Source organism: Scyliorhinus torazame, chromosome 2 (assembly GCF_047496885.1).
Source record: "Scyliorhinus torazame isolate Kashiwa2021f chromosome 2, sScyTor2.1, whole genome shotgun sequence".
NCBI classification, from domain to species: domain Eukaryota; kingdom Metazoa; phylum Chordata; class Chondrichthyes; order Carcharhiniformes; family Scyliorhinidae; genus Scyliorhinus; species Scyliorhinus torazame.
The window spans coordinates 69,747,496-69,770,190 of NC_092708.1; the positions used below are offsets into that span (position 1 = coordinate 69,747,496).

General features: G+C 47.6%; 1 protein-coding gene across 2 annotated transcripts in view; it reads left to right on the forward strand.

The window, feature by feature from the left end:
* The first annotated feature begins 956 nt into the window (after positions 1-956).
* Positions 957-22,695, forward strand: part of dars1 (aspartyl-tRNA synthetase 1) — a 135,373-nt gene continuing 113,634 nt past the window's right edge. The window contains exons 1-2 of one of the 2 annotated variants that reach the window (XM_072472239.1): positions 979-1,122; positions 3,568-3,635. Coding sequence is in view for 1 of the 2 variants with exons in the window: in XM_072472229.1 (XP_072328330.1) it covers positions 1,100-1,122 (23 nt within the window). In the remaining variant the exon portion in view is untranslated. Of the gene's footprint in view, positions 1,123-3,567; positions 3,636-22,695 lie in introns of both variants that reach the window. The other variant, XM_072472229.1, reaches the window with a different exon arrangement.

Below are 22,695 nucleotides of genomic sequence, written 5' to 3' on the forward strand. Positions count from 1 at the left end.
ACCACTCCTAAATGACCCTCTTATGGACTGACTTCATTAACACTACACCCTGTATGCTTCATTCGATGCCAGTGCTTATGTAGTTACACTGTATATGTTGTGTTGCCCTATTATGTATTTTCTTTTATTCCCTTTTCTTCTCATGTACTTAATGATCTGTTGAGCTGCTCGCAGAAAAATACTTTTCACTGTACCTCGGTACACGTGACAATAAACAAATCCAATCCAATGTTTCACAGAATCCCTATAGTACAGGAGGTCTTTTGGCCCACCGGGTCTCCACTGACCCTCCAAGAGCTCTCTACCCAGATTCATTCCCTGCCTGCCCATCCACCCCACCGTATCTCCATAATCTAACCTGCATATCCCTGGACACTAAAGGGTAGTTTAGCATGGCCAAGCACCTAACCTGTGAATCTTTGGGCCGTGGGAGGAAACCAGAGCACCCAGAGGAACACTGGCAACTCCTTCTGCTTTGCTGAAGATTGAATTTGGGCTGACAACCTGGATTTACATTAGCACGTTTAATTGGTATTAAATAAAAGCAAATTACTGCGGATGCTGGAATCTGAAACGAAAGAGAAAATGCTGGAAAATCTCAGCAGGTCTGGCAGCATCTGTAGGGCGAGAAAAGAGCTAACATTTCGAGTCCGATGACTCTGTCAGACCTGCTGAGATTTTCCAGCATTTTCTCTCATGGGTATTAAATATCTTTCACCATGAAACCAACATGAAACATAGGGTAAATGCACTTTTAACCACGACGGTTTTTGGTTTGTTTTGAGATGGGCTTTACTCTGCAGTGGATTATGGAAAGTCCCTTCCAAAGATTGTCCATTCAACCAATTCAGGCTCAATTCAGGCCCGGTGCCTGTCTCTCCTTCATTGTTCCTGCCCGTTTGGACTGGGAAACTTTGACCGGTGCCGGAACGATGAACTGGAGGTCTGCGTTGCGCCCGGAGCCGCGGCTGGCGCACCGCGCGTTCACTTCCGGTCTCTCCGCACCGGCCGATTGAGGCAGGCGTCAGGGGGCGAATGCATTTTATTTAACGTTCCTTTGTTTCAGCAGGCTGGTTTGATTCAAGCAGAAATCGAGACGATGACAAAGGGAGAGAGCGGAGGGTAAGAGCTGGGGCTGGACTCGTGGTCGGGAGGAACGGAAAACGATCAGTTGAAAGGTTGAGCGAGAGAGAGTGCGCTGTCACCGGTGTTGCATCACCCCCCCCCCCCAGTGACCACACCCTCACCCTGCAGGACCGCGGGGTGAGGGGATCTCCTCTGGACAAACCCCCCACCTCTCCGGCTCCAGAACTATTGGGCATTCCCCCTCGGCTGATTGACCTCCACCCAACCCCACCTGGGGATTTACTCCGGTCCCCACCCAACCTATTCTTGAACTATGGGGCTTTCCTCCATCCAGCTCACCGACCTTTACCAGCAGCAATATCTGTCACTTAAAGACTACCTCTGAACACAACAAACCGTCCGATCTTGTCATCAAAGACCATTTGACCGTGTGCCATGTATTGCTAGGGCGCGTGATCAAGTTGTTTGTTAAATAGTCATAGTTTTGAGGAGTGTTTTCCAAGGAAGCAAGAGAGTTGGACTTCTAAAAGGAATTTGATACGGTGCCCCATCGTAAACTTGCCAGCAAAGTTGAAACCTGTGAAATAAAAGGGTCAGCATGAATACAAAATTGGTTAATGGACAGGAAACAGAGAGTAGTGATAATTTTTTTTAAACTGGAGGAAAGAGCGTTGCTTCCCTGAGGCTCATTATTAGGGCCATTACTTTTCCTAAGATATAGTAATGATTTGGCCTTGGGTTTATAGGGCACAGTTTCAAAATTTGCAGATGAAAAAACTTGCAAGTATTGTGAACTGTGATGGGGATGGTGATAGACCACAAGAGGACATAGTCTGGTGGAATGAGTGGACAGACGTGACAGGTGAAATCTAACAAAGAGAAGTGGAAAAGTGTTATATTTGATTGGAAAGAAAGAGCAGAGGCATAAACTAAAGGGTACAATTCTAAAGAGGGTTAAGGATCAGAGACCTATGGGTATATATGCACAAATTATTGCAGTTGTCAGGGCAAGTTGAGAGAGTTTAAAAAAAAGAATAGTTTAAAAAATAATCCTGCACTTTATATGGGAGTACAAAAGCAAAGAAGTGATGATGAACCAGCTATGACTGTGGTATTGTATCCAATTGTGGGGTCACATTTTAGGAAAATGTGAACATTTTAGAGGATGCAGAGCAGGTGCACTAGTGGTTCCAGGGATGAGCGACTTAAGCCAAATGTTCCACCAGAGAAACTGGGTTTGTTGTTCTTCAAGCAAAGGTTAAGGAGAAATGTTTAAAATTATGCAAGGCCTTGACAGAATAAGAAGGAGAAATAATTTTCCAGTTGCAAAGGGGATTTACGATAATGGGCAAAGGAGTCAGAGATGACAGGAAGAGAAAGATTTATGCAGTAAGTTATGATTTGCTTGCGTCCTGTAAAGGTGGCTGAATTAGATTCAATAATAACTTTTAAATGGGTATTGAATAAATAGTTGAAGGGGAAGAGTTGCAGAACAATATGGAAATAAGTGGTGTAGATCCAGTTTCCCTGTAAAATGTAGTTGTTGTACGTGGTCCCTTTAAATTATTTTGTGAAGTTGTGCACATGGGTTATTCATCACAAAACAAGGCATATGCTGTACTTTCCATGCTGCTGCAAACCCACACAGCTTAGCAGGAAAGTTGTTTGGTACTGGTTTGGATAACTCTAATATACAGCTGGCACAGTCATGAGGGACTGACTGGCCCCCTGTGCTGTACCATCCTATGAACAGCGGAGCTAAAGATGATGTCTTAAGTTCAGATAAAGGAAAAAGAGGGGCTTTCCAATGAATGACATGTGCAGGGTTATATGAAGGCCAACTGAGGATAGTATTGCCCTCAATGTAATGTCCCTAAGCTAAAATAGGAAGAGAGTACTCACTGCTCATGCTTACAGTCATGTCATCATTTTATCTATTCTGAGCTGGGTGATGGGGTATAATATCTCAGCCAGAGAAGACCTCTGATGGTTATTCTAATGACTTGTGTTGTGAATTGTTGCATGCAGGTGCTTTCCCACAGAATTAGCCAGAAGGAAGTATCAGGAAGATGTTGACTTTTCTTAACAGGGTTGAGAATCTGGAAGAGCAACTTCCTGTTTTGCTTCATTTTTAGTTGCCAGCCAAGTATGACAATGTTGTGCCACTTGTATGATTGAATAACATAGCTAAAGGAAAAGACAAGAAAAGGTTGCAGGCCTATTAAGCTCACCTATATCCTCCCATTATAATGTCCACCTTCATTTTAAATCTCTTACATTTTGCCAGTGATTATTTTTACATTTATAAATCACTTTTTTTGAATAAGAGAAATCTTTAGAATACTCTTTTCACTAATTTGTGGGTGGCTGGGTAGCACAGTGTTAGTACTGCTGCATCACAGCACCAGGAACCCAGGTTCAATTCCGGTGTTGGGTGACTGTGGAGTTTGCATGTTCTCTCCATGTGTGTGTTTCCTCCAGGTACTCCAGTTCCCTCCCACAGTCCAAAGATGTGCAGGTTATTGGATAGAGCCAGGAAGTGAGTCCAGGTGGGTGCAGAGTCAATGGGCCGAATGGCCTCCTGTGCTGTAGGGATTCAATGATTCTATGAAGAGTATAGTATGTCTTCGATTCCTGATTTATCTGATTAATTTGTTATATTCTGGATTTATCTCATCTATCCAATTTATTATTTCTGTCTGAAGTTGTACATAAAGTCCATAGTTTAAAGCCAAACCTAAAATGTTTCGACATGAAATATCTGTTTTTTTAAAAAAGCACCATATCTATTGTCAATAGACTTAGAATGATTAAATACATTTTCCACTGGTATGTGATATGATTTAAGACCAGACAGTGGTGGACTAGTAGTTGAAATTTCATGACTTGCATTTCATTCATTGCTGCAGTTTTGCATTAGAATCTTTGGACCCCCTGCTCAACTCATTTGCCTTGTTTGGCAGAGGTACAAAAATTTCCTGAATTAATTGATGGAACAGTAGAAATAGCTGAAATATTTGCATCAGGCAAAGAGAGTAAAATTCTAATTATTTTGCTTCCTCTGGCACAATCTCCTGCTGACCCATCATGGAGAAGACAGTTGTCCAAATTGTGCTGTCCTTGATTGATAGGTTTATATAGTTCACAGGCTTTTTTCAGAAAGGGAAATCATTTGTAAACACCAACAAAAATTTATTTGTTTCCCAGAGTGTGGGATATTAATGTTATAAACACCAGAACTGAGCATAGTCCGTATCCATTTTGGAGTTAAGTCCTTATTGGCATTTTACCAACTTCTAATGCTGGTTTTTATTGTCAAAAGGATTTTTTCAGGCATTACTATAAGTGTTACGTGAAGGAAATCACTGCTAGGATTTTCCTGTTTGCCAGAGGAAATGTTTGAAACTGAAATTTTTGGTACAGTCTCACCATTCATAAAAGTTGCAGGTGTAGCAATTCACAGCTTCGAGCAACTGTTTTAAAGATAACAGTTGATTGTTATGCATTCTTGTGGATTTGACCAGGATTGAGTCAAAGTTAATCAGCCCCAACTTCCTTTGGTCGGATATTGAAGTCTAATTCTGAATAAAATTTAAGTAAACATCCATGCTAAGTTTTAATGTAATAGCTTTAGTGTTAGCTCATTTTAAAAGCTTTCTCTTCAAAATATAGACTGCTAGAATGCTTTGTGGTCTATTTATGAAGGTAATAATGTTTAAGATCATTTAAAACTGTTGAAAATAGGCACAAAAGTAATCACAAAGTCTAATGGAATGCTGACCTTTATATGGGATGACTGGAATATAAGGGGATAGAATTCATGCTTCAGATATACAGAGCCTAGTTGGATTGGATTGGATTTGTTTATTGTCATGTGTACCGAGGTACAGTGAAAAGTATTTTTCTGCGAGCCGCTCAACAGATCATTAAGTACGTGGGAAGAAAAGAAAATACATAATAGACCACACCTGGAGTACTTGAGTAGTCTGGGCACCAGACTTTAGGAAGGATGTATATTGACCTTGGAGGGAGCGCAACGTAGATTTACTAGAGTGATATCTGTAATCGTGAGTAGTTTAGAGAAACTAGAGTTGAATTCCTTAAACAAATGAACATACATGTGAACATACAAATTAGGAGTAGGAGCCGGCCACTTGACTGTTTTTAAACAGTGGTTCCATGTTCTAGATTCTTCTACTACAAGAGGAAACATTCTTTCTACAGCCACTCTAAAGTCCCCTCAGGATCTTATATGTTTCAATCAAGTCACCTTTTACTCTTCTAAACTCCAGCAGGTACAAGCCTAGCCTGTCCAGCCTTTCCTCAAGACATCCTGCCCATTTCAGATATTAGCTTACATCCTTCTTTAAGTAAGGAGGGCAATACTGTACACAATACTCCAGATGTGGTATTAGCAATGACTTGAATAATTGAAGATAACCTCCCTACTCTTGTAGTCATTCCCCTTGCAATAAACAAGAACATTGGGCAGCACGGTAGCACAGGGTGTAGCACTGTTGCTTCACAGCTCCAGGGTCCCTGGTTCGATTCCGGACTTGGGTCACTGTCTGTGTGGAGTCTGCACGTTCTCTCTGTGTCTGCGTGGGTTTCCTCCAGGTGCTCCGGTTTCTTCCCACAAGTCCTGAAAGATGTGCTGTCAGATGAATTGGATATTCTGAATTCTCCCTCTGTGTACACGAACAGGTGCCGGATTGTGGTGACTAGGGGCTTTTCACAGTAACTTCATTGCAGTGTAAATGTAAGCCTACTTGTGACAATAAAGAATATTATTATTACATTGTATTAGCGTTGCTAGTTGCATGCTGTAGCTGCATACTAGCCTTTATGATTCATGCAGTAGGACATCCAGATGCATCTGAGTTTCAGAGCTCTGCAATCTCTCACCATTTATATAGTATGCTTCTCTTTTATTCGTCCAACCAAGAAGGACACTTTCACATTTTCCCACATTATACTCTACTTGCCAGATCTTTGGCCATTCACGTAACGTATCCGTAACCCTATTTAGCCACCTTACGTCCTTTTCGCAACTAACTTTCCTACCTATCTTCGTGTTAAGCACCATACCATCAGTTTCTTCATCCAAATGATTGATATAAATTTTAAAGAGTTGAGGCCCCAGCACTGATTCCTGTGGCATACTTATCACGTCCTGCTAACCAGAAAAATACCCATTTATGCCATCTCGCTATTTTCTGATGACTAGCCGTTTAGTAGGATAAAGCAGTGTTTTTCAAACTTTTTTCCGGGGACCCATTTTTACCAAATGGCCGGCCTTCGCGAACCACGCCGGCCGACCTTCGCGACCCACGCCGGCCGACCTTCGCGACCCACGCCGGCCGACCTGCGCCACCCACCATTTTCTCTTACCTTGTTTGTTGCTGCAAAAAATGGAGGAAATAATTTTGGGTCCCTTTGTCCCCCGGAACTTGGGAAAAAAAAGTCTGCGACCATATAAAAACAAATGCGGCCACACTGCGCATGTGTGCCCGATCATCAATGCGCATGTTTTCCGCATGCACACCGATGATTGGGCACGCATGCGCATTGCAGCCGAATTTTTTAAATCTGTTCCTGGCCATTTTGAAGGCCGCTCGCAGCCGGCATTATTAAAAGCCGGCTGTTGCGCTCGGAACGCCGCGACGTACGGCTCCGCGACCCTCCCAACACCAACCCGCGACCCACCCGCAGGTGGTGCCCGAGAGTTTGACAATGCCTGAGATAAAGTGTGCTTTTTAGGATATTAAGGATTGGCTAGATGTTGCGAAACCTTTCACTGTTTGGGCTACTTAGAATAAGATATAACCTAAAATTTAGTGACAGACCCTTTAGATGAGTGAAATTAGGAAAACTTATTCATGCAATGAGTGGGAGAAGTTTGGAACTCACTACTGCAAAGGGTATTTGATGTTAGCAGGACTAAATCACTGGCTTTGAAAGCAGACCAAGACAGGCCAGCAGCACGGTTCAATTCCCATATCAGCCTCCCCGAACAGGCGAGGGAATGTGGCGACTAAGGGCTTTTCACAGTAACTTCATTGAAGCCTACTTGTGACAATAAGCGATTTTCATTTTCATTTCATTTCAGATGAACTGTTAAACCTAAATGTGAGCTAGGACGGCATGGTGACACCGTGGTTAGCCCTGTTGCCTCACGGCGCCAAGGACCCGGGTTCGATTCCGGCCCCGGGCCACTGTCCGTGTGGAGTTTGCACATTCTCCCTGTGTCTGCATGGGTCTCACTCCCACAACCCAAATATGTGCAGGGTAGGTGGATTGGCCACTCTTTTGAAGTCAACCAAACAGAAGAAAGGAAACAAACTTAGGGACAAAGCAAAAGGGCCGCTCCTGTTAGGCACCCTGCCCGAAAGTAACAAAGATCAACGGAAACTTTAAAATACCAACATCGTCATGCACAAGTTTGAACAAGACCTACTCACCGCACAGGACCTTCAACCGACGTTATACACCAGATACATCGATGACATTTTTTTCCTTTGGACCCACGGCGAAGAATCACTGAAACGACTACACGATGACATCAAGAAGTTCCATCCAACCATCAGACTCACCATGGACTACTCTCCAAAATCAGTTGCATTCTTGGACACACTCATCTCCATCAAGGACGGTCACCTCAGCACTTTGCTTTACCGCAAACCCACGGATAACCTCACGATGCTCCACTTCTCCAGCTTCCACCCTAAACACATTAAAGAAGCCATCCCCTATGGACAAGCTCTCCGTATACACAGGATCTGCTCAGACGAGGAGGAGCGTAACAGACATCTACAGACGTTGAAAGATGCCCTCGTACGAACGGGATATGGCGCTCGACTCGTCGATCGACAGTTCCAATGCGCCATAGCAAAAAACCGCACCGACCTCCTCAGAAGACAAACACGGGACACAACCGACAGAATACCCTTCGTCGTCCAGTACTTTCCCGGAGCGGAGAAACTACGACATCTTCTTCACAGCCTTCAACACGTCATCGATGAAGATGAACATCTTGCCAAGGTCATCCCCACACCCCCACTACTTGCCTTCAAACAACCGCGCAACCTCAAACAAACCATTGTTTGCAGCAAACTACCCAGCCTTCAGAACAGTGACCACGACACCACACAACCCTGCCATGGCAATCTCTGCAAGACGTGCCAGATCATCGACATGGATACCACCATTACACGTGAGAACACCACCCACCAGGTACGCGGTACATACTCATGCGACTCGGCCAATGTTGTCTACCTCAGACGCTGCAGGAAAGGGTGTCCCGAAGCGTGGTACATTGGCGAGACCATGCAGACGCTGCGACAACGAATGAACGGACATCGCGCGACAATCACCAGGCAGGAATGTTCCCTTCCAGTCGGGGAACACTTCAGCAGTCAAGGGCATTCAGCCTCTGATCTCCGTGTAAGCGTTCTCCAAGGCGGCCTTCAGGTCGCGCAACAACGCAGAATCGCCGAGCAGAAGCTTATAGCCAAGTTCCGCACACATGAGTGCAGCCTCAACCGGGACCTGGGATTCATGTCGCATTACATTCATCCCCCACCATCTGGCCTGCAAAATCCTACCAACTGTCCTGGCTTGACACAATTCACACCTCTTCAACCTGGGGTTACCCCATCTCTGGATCTGTAAAGACTTAAATCACCTGCTAATGCTCGCATTCCAAGCATTGTCTGGCATCTTTAAATCTGTCTATATATATGTTTCTGGAACATACCTCTTCATTCACCTGAGGAAGGAGCAGCGCTCCGAAAGCTAGTGACATCGAAACAAACCTGTTGGACTTTAACCTGGTGTTGTAAGACTTCTTACTGTGCTCACCCCAGTCCAACGCCGGCATCTCCACATCTTAAAAATATCAAATAAGAGTGCAATTAAAGGGGTCAATAAAGCATACCAACCCCAGCGGTGCCTGCCGGGCACAGAAGGCTCCGATTTCCAGAAGGCGGGACATCCGACCGCAATTGTAGCCACAGAAGAGAGGTAGACAATCTGGTCGGACGATACCCTCGGTCGCCCACTGCCTAGACCTACAAATGGCGCACATCGTCAGGTCCAGGAGCAGGTTCACAAGGAGGTCCTCCACCTTTCGTACCCCTCTCCGCACCGGGTGCCCTTAGATCAGCAGCATGGGGCTGAAGTGCAAACGAAACCTCAACAAAAAAGTTGTCAGCCTATAACACGTAACATAGACATGATTCACGGACTCCACAAGGCCGCAAAAATGGCAGGCTTCCTGGGTGTCCGTGAACCGGTGCAATCGGTGATTGCATGGCACTGTTGCATGCAACACCTCCACCCCAGGTCCCCAAGATTGATGGGGAGGACTTCTCCATAGAGGGACCTCCAGTGGGGACCTCTGCCACCGGATGGCAACAAGGCACGCCATGGCTTTTCCGGGCGACAGGTGAGGGTAAGGAGGTGAAGGGTGTGCAGCTGCAGCCCGTACAGGAAATCCCTCCGTGCAGTGCGAAAAGGCATGGAGGGCATTTCCGTGAGGCAGCGAGGATTGGGGGGTACCAGCCCCCAAGGGAGGTTTCAGGGTTTGGGGCCAGTGTGGAATTCCGTCTGAGCAGGGGTTAGCTCAGACAGAATATCGCCGCACACCTACATGTCCTCCAGACCGTGAGTGCCATTGTGTCCAAGCACGACTGCTTTGAGGTCTCGGGTGGCTTTGACCGCAAGCCGGAGTCCATCGTCGTGTGTTGTGCTAACTTGGGGGGTGTCATCGAGGGCATTCCTCCGTGACCCGGCACGTCCACGATCCTGGTCAAACCGACAGCCACAGCTCGCTCCTCCGCCAGCCACTCAAAATGATATTGGTGAAGGTGCGGATTCCTGATGGGGGAGAGCTGCGTGGAAGGCGACCATGCTCCAGATTTTGAGACGGTCCTGGTAAAAGATGGGTAGTGCCTGCAGAGGTTAACGAAGACCCTGCAGATCCATGAACAGGAGTTGCATGTCATAATTCAGGCAGCGCACCTGGCTTATGAAATGTGTCGCCAGGGCACACGATCGTGGAGGGGGCTCAACGTAAAGGTATCGCTGCACGGCCTAAGGCAGAAGATCGCCACCTGGGTGCGAAGGCACACCAGTGCCTGGCCGCCCTCCCTAAATGGGAGACTCAGAACCTCGACAGCAACCCAGTGCAGTCTCTTGTCCTACAAGAACTCTACAAGCATTCTCTGGAACTTTGTGATAAAGTCAGGGGGAGGGGTCAAAGTGACCAACCGATACCACAACATAGAGGCTATCAGCTGGTTTATGATGAGAACTCGACCCCTGTAAGCCTTGGCGAAGATCTTGTATTCCTTGCTGGAGACGGGAGACCGGTCGCCGGTTTGTAAGGTGGCGGTGATCCCCCTCTTTGGCAGCTGGGTAATGGTGGCTCTGTGGCACGAGAGGGGCATCTCCCTGATCGCAATACTTTCCCCCAGGACCCCCACGTCGTGGTTCCTCAGGATATCCCAGAATGTCCTGAGGAACTCCATGGTCAGCCCGTCCAGCCCTGGGGTTTTGCCCCTGGACAGGCTGTTGAGGGCACCGGTCAGCTCCACCAGGCTTATAGGGCCATCAAGACTCCCGGCGTCCTCTTAGCCGACCTGCAGTAGTTCCTCCCACAGAACTCTGCAAGCATCCTCGCTGGACGCATCCAGGGGGAAAAGGGCGCGACAGAAGCTCCAGATTTGGGCCCTGACCTCCTCCGGAACTGAGACGAGGGACCTGTAAGGAGCTGCTGACGGACCCTGCGCCTTTTTTCCAGTGGGTAGAAGAAAGGGAGCCATTGTCCATGTCCATGAGGATCTGGATCTGCGACCTCATGTATGCGCCGCGGACCCAACAAGTTGCAGGTCCCACAGCGCGCCCTTCTTCACCAGGCCAATCCTCATTGGGCTGACCGGGTCGTGACTCCAGGTCAAGCACTCCTTCTCAAACTCCTCAACCCTGGATTTCCGCCTCTTTGTCGACCCCTTGAATACTCCTGACAGAAGGTATGCACATGAGTCTTTCCCACGTTGCACCACAGCCTCAAGGAAGGAAATCCTCCCTGCTTCCTTCTCCAGCCGTCCCACTAGCGACAAAATGAGCCCAGGAACCTCTCGTCTAGCTGTAGCAGGTTGTTAAAGTGCCAATACGTGGACTGCGACTGAGCGTGAGACAGGGTGAGCCCCGCTCACACCAGACGGTAGCCTGAGCACGTACCTACTCTGCTGCACAGAGGCCGTCTGGATGCAGGGCAGGTACACCCTGGAAATGTAGAAACGGTCGATTCTGGATGTTCCGACCCCAGGCCTCAAAAGACGAAGATACTGGAGTCAGAATGGAGAGTCCGCCAGACGTCCACCGAGTCAAAGAACCCAACCAGGTTCCATAACTTCACCACCGGATGAGAGCCACACAGGGTACCGGGGCGGCCCTTCATTCTGAGGGTATAATTAAAATCTCCCCCCAGAACGATGCACTCGCCTGCGGCAATGGTGCCAAGATGAGTGGACACTTTCTCGAAGAAAGTCGTCTGCTGTTGGCCAGCCTGGGGACGTTCACAAAGTGAAGTGCCTCACCCCCCCCCCCCCCCCCCCCTCCTTGTGGACCATCGGGTGTAGCAACCGGCCTGGCACTGGCTCCTTGACCCCCAAGATCTCCGGCTGAAAATGTGGGGTCAACAAGTAAACCGCCCCGCCTAAACGTGAGGTCAGGCGACTCGTGTAGACCCCTCCCCCCCTCTCTCCAGGAGCCACGTGGCTTTGTCTCCCGGATCTGTGTGGGTTTCTTTCAGGAAGCACGCCGCATACTCCCTGTCCCAGAGGACCGAGACGTTCTGGAACCTGCGGAGCGTGTCCCTGCTGCCGTTGATGTTGAGGCTGGCTATGGCCGCATCCATGTCAGTAGTAAAATGCCCCCTTCACCGTTATCTTTTTAGTGCTCGGAGGGCAAAGAGGAGCAGGAGGGAAATGTGCTCCTCTTTGCCCTCCGAGCACTGTAGCGAAGCGGTGGACTCCCTCGTGCCCGACACGGTGTCGTCCCTCATATCCCGAGGGGAACTCCGGGATTTTTAACTAGACAACCACGATCGCCGGAACCAAGTGCAGCTAGACCTCAACCGATGGTCGGACATGGCACTGCTCATTAAGTCTTCCCGCACCTACGTTAAATAGGCGGGAGACGCGGACACGACTGGACAGCGCTGGCTGAAATCTTTCCCTGCTGGGGTTCTCTAGGCCGACGGGGTCGGGGGTGTCCGAGGCCGATCCCCGCCTCGCCTTCTTAGGAGCTTTGCCGATGCCCTCCCTCCTTCATGTCGCCAGCCGATTGGTTGGTAGGCTCCGATGTAGTGTCCCCTTGTGGGGGTGGGGTGGTAATGTCAGTGAAGGGGGAGGGGGCGGCAGTGCCAGCTGCGGACACCTTGGTCTCCGTGGTGGCCTTGGAGGCGGGGCAATTCTTTTGCACATGTCGCACCTTCTTGCAGTCACCGCATGCCATCTGCAGACCAAAATATACGGAAATTTCCCCTTGATGGGAGACTTCGAATTCCCCTCCCCCGTCTAATACCTTCTCCTGGGCCAGGTAGACGAAAGCCTGGTGCCTAAAGGAATAGATGTGTCTGAGGGGGGGGGGGGGGGGTCCTTCAAGAGGGAACGTACCTCCCCCAGTAGTTGGAGGCGGGGGAAGAGGATATCCATAGGGAGGTAGGACGGGAAATTGGAGAGTATGGGCAGCATGGTAGCATAGTGGTTAGCATAGTTGCTTCACAGCTGTAGAGTCCCAGGTTCGATTCCCGGCTTGGGTCACTGTGCGGAATCTGCACGTTCTCCCCGTGTTTGTGTGGGTTTCTTCCGGGTGCTCCGGTTTCCTCCCACAGTCCAAAGATGTGCAGGTTAGATGGATTGGCTATGCTAAATTACCCTTAGTGTCCAAAAAAGGTTAGATGGGGTTACGGGGATAGGGTGGAGGTGTGGGGATAGGGTGGAAGTATGGGCTTGGGAGGGTGTTCTTTCCAAGGGCCGGTGCAGCATCCTTCTGCACTGAAAATTATATTCTATGAAATCTATGATCCTCTCGGCGGTGGCCTCAAGAGGGTCCACCGCCACGTAGGTCCCGCCCACCGTGAGTCCCTTTTCAGGGGCGAGGTGGACAACCCTCTCGGCCCTCAGGAATAGCACGATCATATGAGATGGCCAAGGGGCCGACAACCCCTGCCATTGCATGAACGCACGCCTCTATGGTGATGGTGGGGTGAGCGTAGCACTTAACCCCCTGTTTCCGTGTGAACAACCAGAAGAGTGGTTCCCCCTTGGAAGGTATGCGGAGGAACGAGGTAAGGAACCGAAGAGTGAGCAAAGGACATAGTGGGAGTAGGAGGATAGCAGCACAGGAGGGTGGGGCACCGTGGATGGATTAGTGCCTGAGGTGGGAGACTCCTGTGAAGCTGGAGGGTGGAAGGATAGGTGAGCACAAGCAGATCTTCAGCCCACGAGGAAACCCAGCAAAAACACAGTCTGTGTTCCTATCCTAGGACGGCCACACCGATGTAAGGAGGTGCTGATTTGCGAGGTCTTCAGCCTGAATTGGCCCTGGAACGGCCAGACCGTTGGAATCCACCGTTATCCCTTCCAAAAGAAGCCACTGGTGAATGAGGTCTTCAGCCCGGGAGGGGCTCAGCAAATGCACTTTCCACTGGATCGCCTTGTCCTGGAACAAGCATGCCTGATGGAGGAAGGAAGGCTTCGTCCTTGCCGAAGGCAGATGTTGATGGTTGGGAGAACTGGGCCAGGCAGGGCCCTCAGCCCTGGAGGGGCCCAGAAAACAAGCAGTCCAAAGGGCTCCTCGCCCACTTTGGTGTTGAAGTCGCCACCTTCTTGTCCTTCTTTCCTCGCTTCCCTCACTTCTTCCTCCAGGCAGCACAACAGCAACCAGCACTGGGAACCTGCAGCAAACTGAGCAGGGGCAACAGAGAGAGAGCAGCAGCAGCCACTCTCCACGACAGCAACAACCTCACAACACCAAAGTCTGCAATGGGAGTGCCTGCTTCAGATTGGCCATGCTAAATTGCCCCTTATTTGGTAACATTTTTTTTTAAATCGAAAAGTGAGCTTGATCGACTTTTGCAAGCCAAATTTGGTGAGGGTTATAGGATAAATGTGGATATATAGAGTTAAGTTGCAATTCAGACATAATTTCATTGAATGGTGGTGGGACAGACTCAAGGGTTTAAATGGTATACTCCTGTTAAGCTATTAGCTAATTTATTATTTCTTAAAAAGTAAATTTGAGTACCCAATTCATTTTTTCCAATTAAGGGGCAATTTTAGCGTGGCAAATCCACCTACCCTGCACATCTTTGGGTTGTGAGGGTGAAACCCACACACTTCCTGCTCAGACTCTACTGTCCTTGACACTTGACAACACCCTCCTACTATAGGCCTGTTGTCCAACTCAATGGAACTGCCCTCGCTTGGTTACACTTTTCCCAATCATATCGTTAGAACACCTCCAGCTTCTGCTTCTCTTCTGCCGCATATTGTTGGCTCTGGAACCCCTAAGGATATATCCCCAACCAACGTCTATTCCTTATGTACATGATACCCCTTAGGACATCATATGTCGATTTGCGCTGAACTTCTAGATCCAGCTCAACCTCTGCCATGTGTCTTGATCCCACCATTGTTTCTGTTGCAATCACTCTCTGCATTTCAGCATTGATGAGTCACAATTTTCTAGAGTTAAACATTGGGAAGTCTAAAACCATTCATTCCCTTCAGCCCTGCCACAAGCTCTGTAACATTGCCATGAATTTCATCTGCTACTCTGACCAGACTACTTAAAACCTCAGCATCTTACTTGACCCTGAACTGAACTTCAGACCACATTTCCTCTCACCGCATAGATTTTTCATCTCCATAACATTACACCTGCCCCAGACCATCATGAAACCTTTATTCATGCTGTTGTTGTCTTCATCTTGGCTCTTTCAATGTTCTCTTGGCTAACTTCCCATACTCCACTCTCCATAAATGTCTGCTCATCTAAAACTCTGCAGCTGCAGCTACCTTCACTCCTGTTCATCCCTTGGTTTACAAAAGGGAGCACAGGACCCAGTGCTACTGATAGACGGTTTGTTTTATCTGCTGTCGGTACAACGGCAAATAAGATAAGTAGGACATTTTATTGCACAGGTCACAAATTATCAGATGCTATACTGAGCATTTGGTTCATCTATGTACCAGGTGCTCAGTAAAGCTCAGTATAGCATGCTACATTCCAGGTGTTGTACATACCTTCTATCTGGTACCACAAATCAGACACCTGAGCTAGATGGAGAGTCAGAAAGCTGAGATTATTTACAGTAGAGAAGACTGAAAGGACATTTATGGAAGTATTTAACATCTCAGGATATCAGAATGTTGATCCCTGAAAACTTTGCCATGCCCCTGAGAATAGTGTAGCCATCTAAGATGGCCACTGCAAAGGACCATGGGAATTATGACCAACCCAGGACTCCGACAGATACACAGCCTATGTTTATCTATGACACAGGTAACCAGACCCTACCGAAAACCCCCCTCGTTTACATTTTAATGGCCCATTTTCCCAGGACAATAGAACTCCAATCAAGCAACCAGTACAGCCACAGACTGATCGGCGCCACTCCCCTTACTCAGAAAGCACAACTGCCAAGATCAATGACCGCTAAGGACCCGCCTAGCTACCAAGGCATCCGCCCTTTTATTGGCCGAAATCGAAGAGAGTGATCAGAGCCCTGTCGAACTATTGGGTCCAAGGTTAAGGACCGCCCCAAAGAGCATGAAATCCCAGAGGGATAAAAGAGAGCGCAGCAATGTGTTCTGTCTCTCTTGGATCTGGCCTGCGCCACCCAATTGCAGCAGGAACAGCCAGTTAAGTTCAAGACCAACGACCGCTACCTGACGGATGAGCCCACCAGAGAAAGAGCCACTTTCTTCGAACCAGCCAAGTGAAATCCAGATAAAGGCCTTTATCCATTTGCACAGTGCCGGTCACCCTGAAGTTAAGTACACTGGGTTTAGCACACTGGGCTAAATCGCTGGCTTTTAAAGCAGACCAAGGCAGGCCAGCAGCACGGTTCGATTCCCGTACCAGCCTCCCCGAACAGGCGCCGGGATGTGGCGACTAGGGGCTTTTCACAGTAACTTCATTTGAAGCCTACTTGTGACAATAAGCGATTTTCATTTTAGGGTTGTTTAGCACAGGGCTAAATCGCTGGCTTTGAAAGCAGACCAAGACAGGCCAGCAGCACGGTTCAATTCCCGTAACAGCCTCCCCGAACAGGCGCCGGAATGTGGCGACTAGGGGCTTTTCACAGTAACTTCATTTGAAGCCTACTTGTGACAATAAGCGATTTTCATTTCAGGGTTGTTTAGCACAGGGCTAAATCGCTGGCTTTGAAAGCAGACCAAGACAGGCCAGCAGCACGGTTCAATTCCCGTAACAGCCTCCCCGAACAGGCGCCGGAATGTGGCTTTTCACAGTAACTTCATTTGAAGCCTACTTGTGACAATAAGCAATTTTCATTTCATTTTCATTTCATTTCATTCATTTCAAGTATAGGTTATTGTAGTTGATAAGTGTAGTTTAACTCGTAGTAGATATTGTGTTTGCATGTTGAGATAACTCTTGTGTATGTAAATAAACCATCTTTTGAACGAACTAACTGGCTGTGTGGTCATTTGATCGATATGAGGGAAAGGCTTGTGGTTCACCGAGATAAATAAATAGAGCGATAATAGTTAGGGACATGGGGAAAAGTTCAGAAGAAGGATGACGAAAGGATCAATCAGAAATAAAGCTATTTCACATGGGAGTGAATATTAGGGATGAGCTAATCAGGAATGCAGTCATTTTAAGTGAAGGTTGGACAAGCATTTGGTGAGATAATTTAATGGATGCAGATCTTTTGTGGTCTTTGAGTTCCTTGTTTGCATGTCCCTCACTATCAAGGCCTACTTAAATGGACATTAAACGTATGTAAGGATAGGGGCAGGATATTGGTAACATTTTAAAATCTGTGATTTTATATAATGACCTGTAATTAAATATATTTGAAGTAAGAAAATAGCTGCTTTTAAATCAGTGCGTACATTAAGGAACTGTAGTTGGAGGTTTTTTTAACTTTTAATGAAAAAGATAGTGGGTGGGATTTTCCGCACCTTCCCACAGCGTTTCTCAGTGGCAAGAGGTGGACCGCCGATCGTGGGATCTTCTGATCCCACCGCTGTCAATGCGATTTCCCATTGAATCCACTCCCTGCCCCTGGGAAACCCGCAGTGGGCACCCACCGTCGGGCGGGACCAGAAGATCCCCCTGGTGAGAACGGCCTGAAAAACATGTGTTGCCTCATATTGCGGAACAACAAATAGAAGTGGTTCTATAATAACTTTGGTTGATGGTACTTTGAAAAGCTGCTAGTTTTTATTTTGGGACAATTTCCGTGCCATTGGCGAATAAGCAAAGCGCCAGGGTCCCAGGTTCGATTCCCGGCTTGGGACACTGTCTGTGCGGAGTCTGCACTTTCTCGCAGTGTCTGTGTGGGTTTCCTCCGGGTTCTCCGGTTTCCTCCCAAAGTACCGAAAGACGTGCTGTTAGGTAGTTTGGACATTCCGAATTCTCCCTCAGTGTATCCAAACAGGCGCCGGAGTGTGGCGACTAGGGGATTTTCACAGTAACTTCATTGTAGTGTAAATAATAATCGCTTATTGTCACAAGTAGGCTTCAATGAAGTTACTGTGAAAAGCCCCTAGTCGCCACATTCCGGCGCCTGTTTGGGGAGGCCGGTACGGGAATGTAAGCCAAATTGTGACACTGGGTCCTTAAGGGGGAGGGGGAGCAGCCCCAAGTCGTGGTCCACATTGGCACTAACGACATAGGTAGGAAAGGGGATAAGGATGTCAGGCAGGCTTTCAGGGAGCTAGGATGGAAGCTCAGAACTAGAACAAACAGAGTTGTTATCTCTGGGTTGTTGCCCGTGCCACGTGATAGTGAGATGAGGAATAGGGAGAGAGAGCAATTAAACACGTGGCTACAGGGATGGTGCAGGCGGGAGGGATTCAGATTTCTGGATAACTGGGGCGCTTTCTGGGGAAGGTGGGACCTCTACAGACAGGATGGTCTACATCTGAACCTGCGGGGCACAAATATCCTGGGGGGGAGATTTGTTAGTGCTCTTTGGGGGGGTTTAAACTAATGCAGCAGGGGCATGGGAACCTGGATTGTAGTTTTAGGGTAAGGGAGAATGAGAGTATAGAGGTCAGGAGCTCAGATTTGACGTCGGAGGAGGGGGCCAGTGTTCAGGTAGGTGGTTTGAAGTGTGTCTACTTCAATGCCAGGAGTATACGAAATAAGGTAGGGGAACTGGCAGCATGGGTTGGTACCTGGGACTTCGATGTTGTGGCCATTTCGGAGACGTGGATAGAGCAGGGACAGGAATGGATGTTGCAGGTTCCGGGGTTTAGGTGTTTTAGTAAGCTCAGGGAAGGAGGCAAAAGAGGGGGAGGTGTGGCGCTGCTAGTCAAGAGCAGTATTACGGTGGCGGAGAGGATGCTAGATGGGGACTCATCTTCCGAGGTAGTATGGGCTGAGGTTAGAAACAGGAAAGGAGAGGTCACCCTGTTGGGAGTTTTCTATAGGCCTCCAAATAGTTCTAGGGATGTAGAGGAAAGGATGGCGAAGATGATCCTGGATATGAGCGAAAGTAACAGGGTAGTTATTATGGGAGACTTTAACTTTCCAAATATTGACTGGAAAAGATATAGTTCGAGTACATTAGATGGGTCGTTTTTTGTTCAGTGTGTGCAGGAGGGTTTCCTGACACAGTTTGTTGACAGGCCAACAAGAGGTGAGGCCACATTGGATTTGGTTTTGGGTAATGAACCAGGCCAGGTGTTGGATTTGGAGGTAGGTGAGCACTTTGGGGACAGTGACCACAATTCGGTGACGTTTACGTTAAGGATGGAAAGGGATAAGTATACACCGCAGGGCAAGAGTTATAGCTGGGGGAAGGGAAATTATGATGCCATTAGACGTGACTTGGGGGGGATAAGGTGGAGAAGTAGGCTGCAAGTTTTGGACACACTGGATAAGTGGAGCTTGTTCAAGGATCAGCTATTGCGTGTTCTTGATAAGTATGTACCGGTCAGGCAGGGAGGAAGGTGCCAAGCGAGGGAACCGTGGTTTACCAAAGAAGTGGAATCTCTTGTTAAGAGGAAGAAGGAGGCCTATGTGAAGATGAGGTGTGAAGTTTCAGTTGGGGCGATGGATAGTTACAAGGTAGCGAGGAAGGATCTAAAGAGAGAGCTAAGACGAGCAAGGAGGGGACATGAGAAGTATTTGGCAGGAAGGATCAAGGAAAACCCAAAAGCTTTCTATAGGTATGTCAGGAATAAGCGAATGACTAGGGACAGAGTAGGACCAGTCAAGGACAGGGATGGGAAGTTGTGTGTAGAGTCTGAAGAGATAGGCGAGATACTAAATGAATATTTTTCGTCAGTATTCACTCAGGAAAAAGATAATGTTGTGGAGGAGAATGCTGAGCTCCAGGTAAATAGATTAGATGGCATTGAGGTAAGTAGGGAAGAGGTGTTGGCAATTCTGGACAGGCTGAAAATAGATAAGTCCCCGGGGCCTGATGGGATTTATCCTAGGATTCTCTGGGAGGCCAGGGAAGAGATTGCTGGACCATTGGCTTTGATTTTTATGTCATCATTGGATACAGGAATAGTGCCAGAGGACTGGAGGATAGCAAATGTGGTCCCTTTGTTCAAAAAGGGGAGCAGAGACAACCCCGGCAACTATAGACCGGTGAGCCTCACGTCTGTAGTGGGTAAAGTCTTGGAGGGCATTATAAGAGACAAGATTTATAATCATCTAGATAGGAATAATATGATCAGGGATAGTCAGCATGGCTTTGTGAAGGGTAGGTCATGCCTCACAAACCTTATCGAGTTCTTTGAGAAGGTGACTGAACAGGTAGACGAGGGTAGAGCAGTTGATGTGGTGTATATGGATTTCAGCAAAGCGTTTGATAAGGTTCCCCACGGTAGGCTATTGCAGAAAATACGGAGGCTGGGGATTGAGGGTGATTTAGAGATGTGGATCAGAAATTGGCTAGCTGAAAGAAGACAGAGGGTGGTGGTTGATGGGAAATGTTCAGAATGGAGTTCTGTCACAAGTGGAGTACCACAAGGATCTGTTCTGGGGCCGTTGCTGTTTGTCATTTTTATCAATGACCTAGAGGAAGGCGCAGAAGGGTGGGTGAGTAAATTTGCAGACGATACTAAAGTCGGTGGTGTTGTCGATAGTGAGGAAGGAAGTAGCAGGTTACAGAGGGATATAGATAAGCTGCAGTGCTGGGCTGAGAGGTGGCAAATGGAGTTTAATGTAGAGAAGTGTGAGGTGATTCACTTTGGAAGGAAAAACAGGAATGTGGAATATGTGGCTAATGGAAAAGTTCTTGAAAGTGTGGATGAGCAGAGGGATCTAGGTGTCCATGTACATAGATCCCTGAAAGTTGCCACCCAGGTTGATAGGGTGGTGAAGAAGGCCTATGGAGTGTTGGCCTTTATTGGTAGAGGGATTGAGTTCCGGAGTCAGGAGGTCATGTTGCAGCTGTACAGAACTCTGGTACGGCCGCATTTGGAGTATTGCGTACAGTTCTGGTCACCGCATTATAGGAAGGACGTGGAGGCTTTGGAACGGGTGCAGAGGAGATTTACCAGGATGTTGCCTGGAATGGAGGGAAAATCTTATGAGGAAAGGCTGATGGACTTGAGGTTGTTTTCGTTAGAGAGAAGAAGGTTAAGAGGAGACTTGATAGAGGCATACAAAATGATCAGAGGGTTAGATAGGGTGGACAGTGAGAGCCTTCTCCCGCGGATGGAAATGGCTAGCACGAGGGGACATAGCCTTAAACTGAGGGGTAATAGATATAGGACAGAGGTCAGGGGTAGGTTCTTTACGCAAAGAGTAGTGAGGCCGTGGAATGCCCTACCTGCTACAGTAGTGAACTCGCCAACATTAAGGGCATTTAAAAGTTTATTGGATAAACATATGGATGATAATGGTATAGTGTAGGTTAGATGGCTTTTGTTTCGGTGCAACATCGTGGGCCGAAGGGCCTGTACTGCGCTGTATTGTTCTATGTTCTATGTTCTAATAAAAATTATGTGTAGTTGATTGACTTGATTTCATGCTGAACCATCAGCTCTGAAGGCTGGGAAATAATGTTGGGTTTTACAAAGGTTAGGGGGCTGGGTGCTTCTAGTTCCTGGCCTGTAGTAATAGTATTGCACCTAGAACATAAGAACTAGGAGCAGAAGTAGGCCATCTGGCCCCTCGAGCCTGCTCCGCCATTCAATGAGATCAAGGCTGATCTTTTTTGGACTCAGCTCCATTTTCCGGCCCGAATACCATAACCCTTAATCCCTTTATCCTTCAAAAAACTATCTATCTTTATCTTAAAAACATTTAACGAAGGAGCCCCAACTGCTTCACTCGGCAAGGAATTACATAGATTCACAACCCTTTGGGTGAAGAAGTTCCTCCTAAGCTCAGTCCTAAATCTACTTCCCCTTATTTTGAGGCTATGCCCCCTAGTTCTGCTTTCACCGCCAATGGAAACAACCTGCCCGCATCTATCCTATATATTCCCTTCATAATTTTATAAGTTTCTATAAGATCCCCCCCCCCCGCATCCTTCTAAATTCCAACGAGTACAGTCCCAGTCTACTCAACCTCTCCTCGTAATCCAGCCCCTTCAACCCTGGGATTAACCTAGTGAATCTCCTCTGCACACCCTACAGCGCCAGTATGTCCTTTCTCAGGTAAGGAGACCAAAACTGAACACAATACTCCAGGTGTGGCCTCACTAGCACCTTACACAATTGCAGCATGACCTCCCTAGTCTTAAACTCCATCCCCCTAGCAATGAAGGACAAAATTCCATTTGCCGCCTTAATCACCTGTTGCACCTGTAAACCAACTTTTTGCGACTCATGCATGAGCACACCCAGGTCTCTCTGCACTGTGGCATGTTTTAATATTTTATCATTTAAATGATAATCCCTTTTGCTATTATTCCTACCAAAATGGATAATCTCACATTTGCCAACATTGTATTCCATCTGCCAGACCCTAGCCCATTCACTTAACCTGTCCAAATCCCTCTGCAGACTTCCGGTATCCTCTGCACTTTTTGCTTTACCACTCATCTTAGTATCGTCTGCAAACTTGGACACATTGCACTTGGTCCCCAACTCCAAATCATCTATGTAAATTGTGAACAATTGTGGGCCCAACACTGATCCCTGAGGGATACCACTAACTACTGACTGCCAACCAGAGAAACACCCATTAATCCCCACTCTTTGCTTTCTATTCATTAACCAATCCTCTATCCATGCTACTACTTTACCCTTAATGCCATGCATCTTTATCTTATGCAGCAATCTTTCATGTGGCACCTTGTCAAAAGCTTTCTGGAAATCCAGATATACCACGTCCATTGGCTCCTCGTTATCTGCCGCACTGGTAATGGCTTCA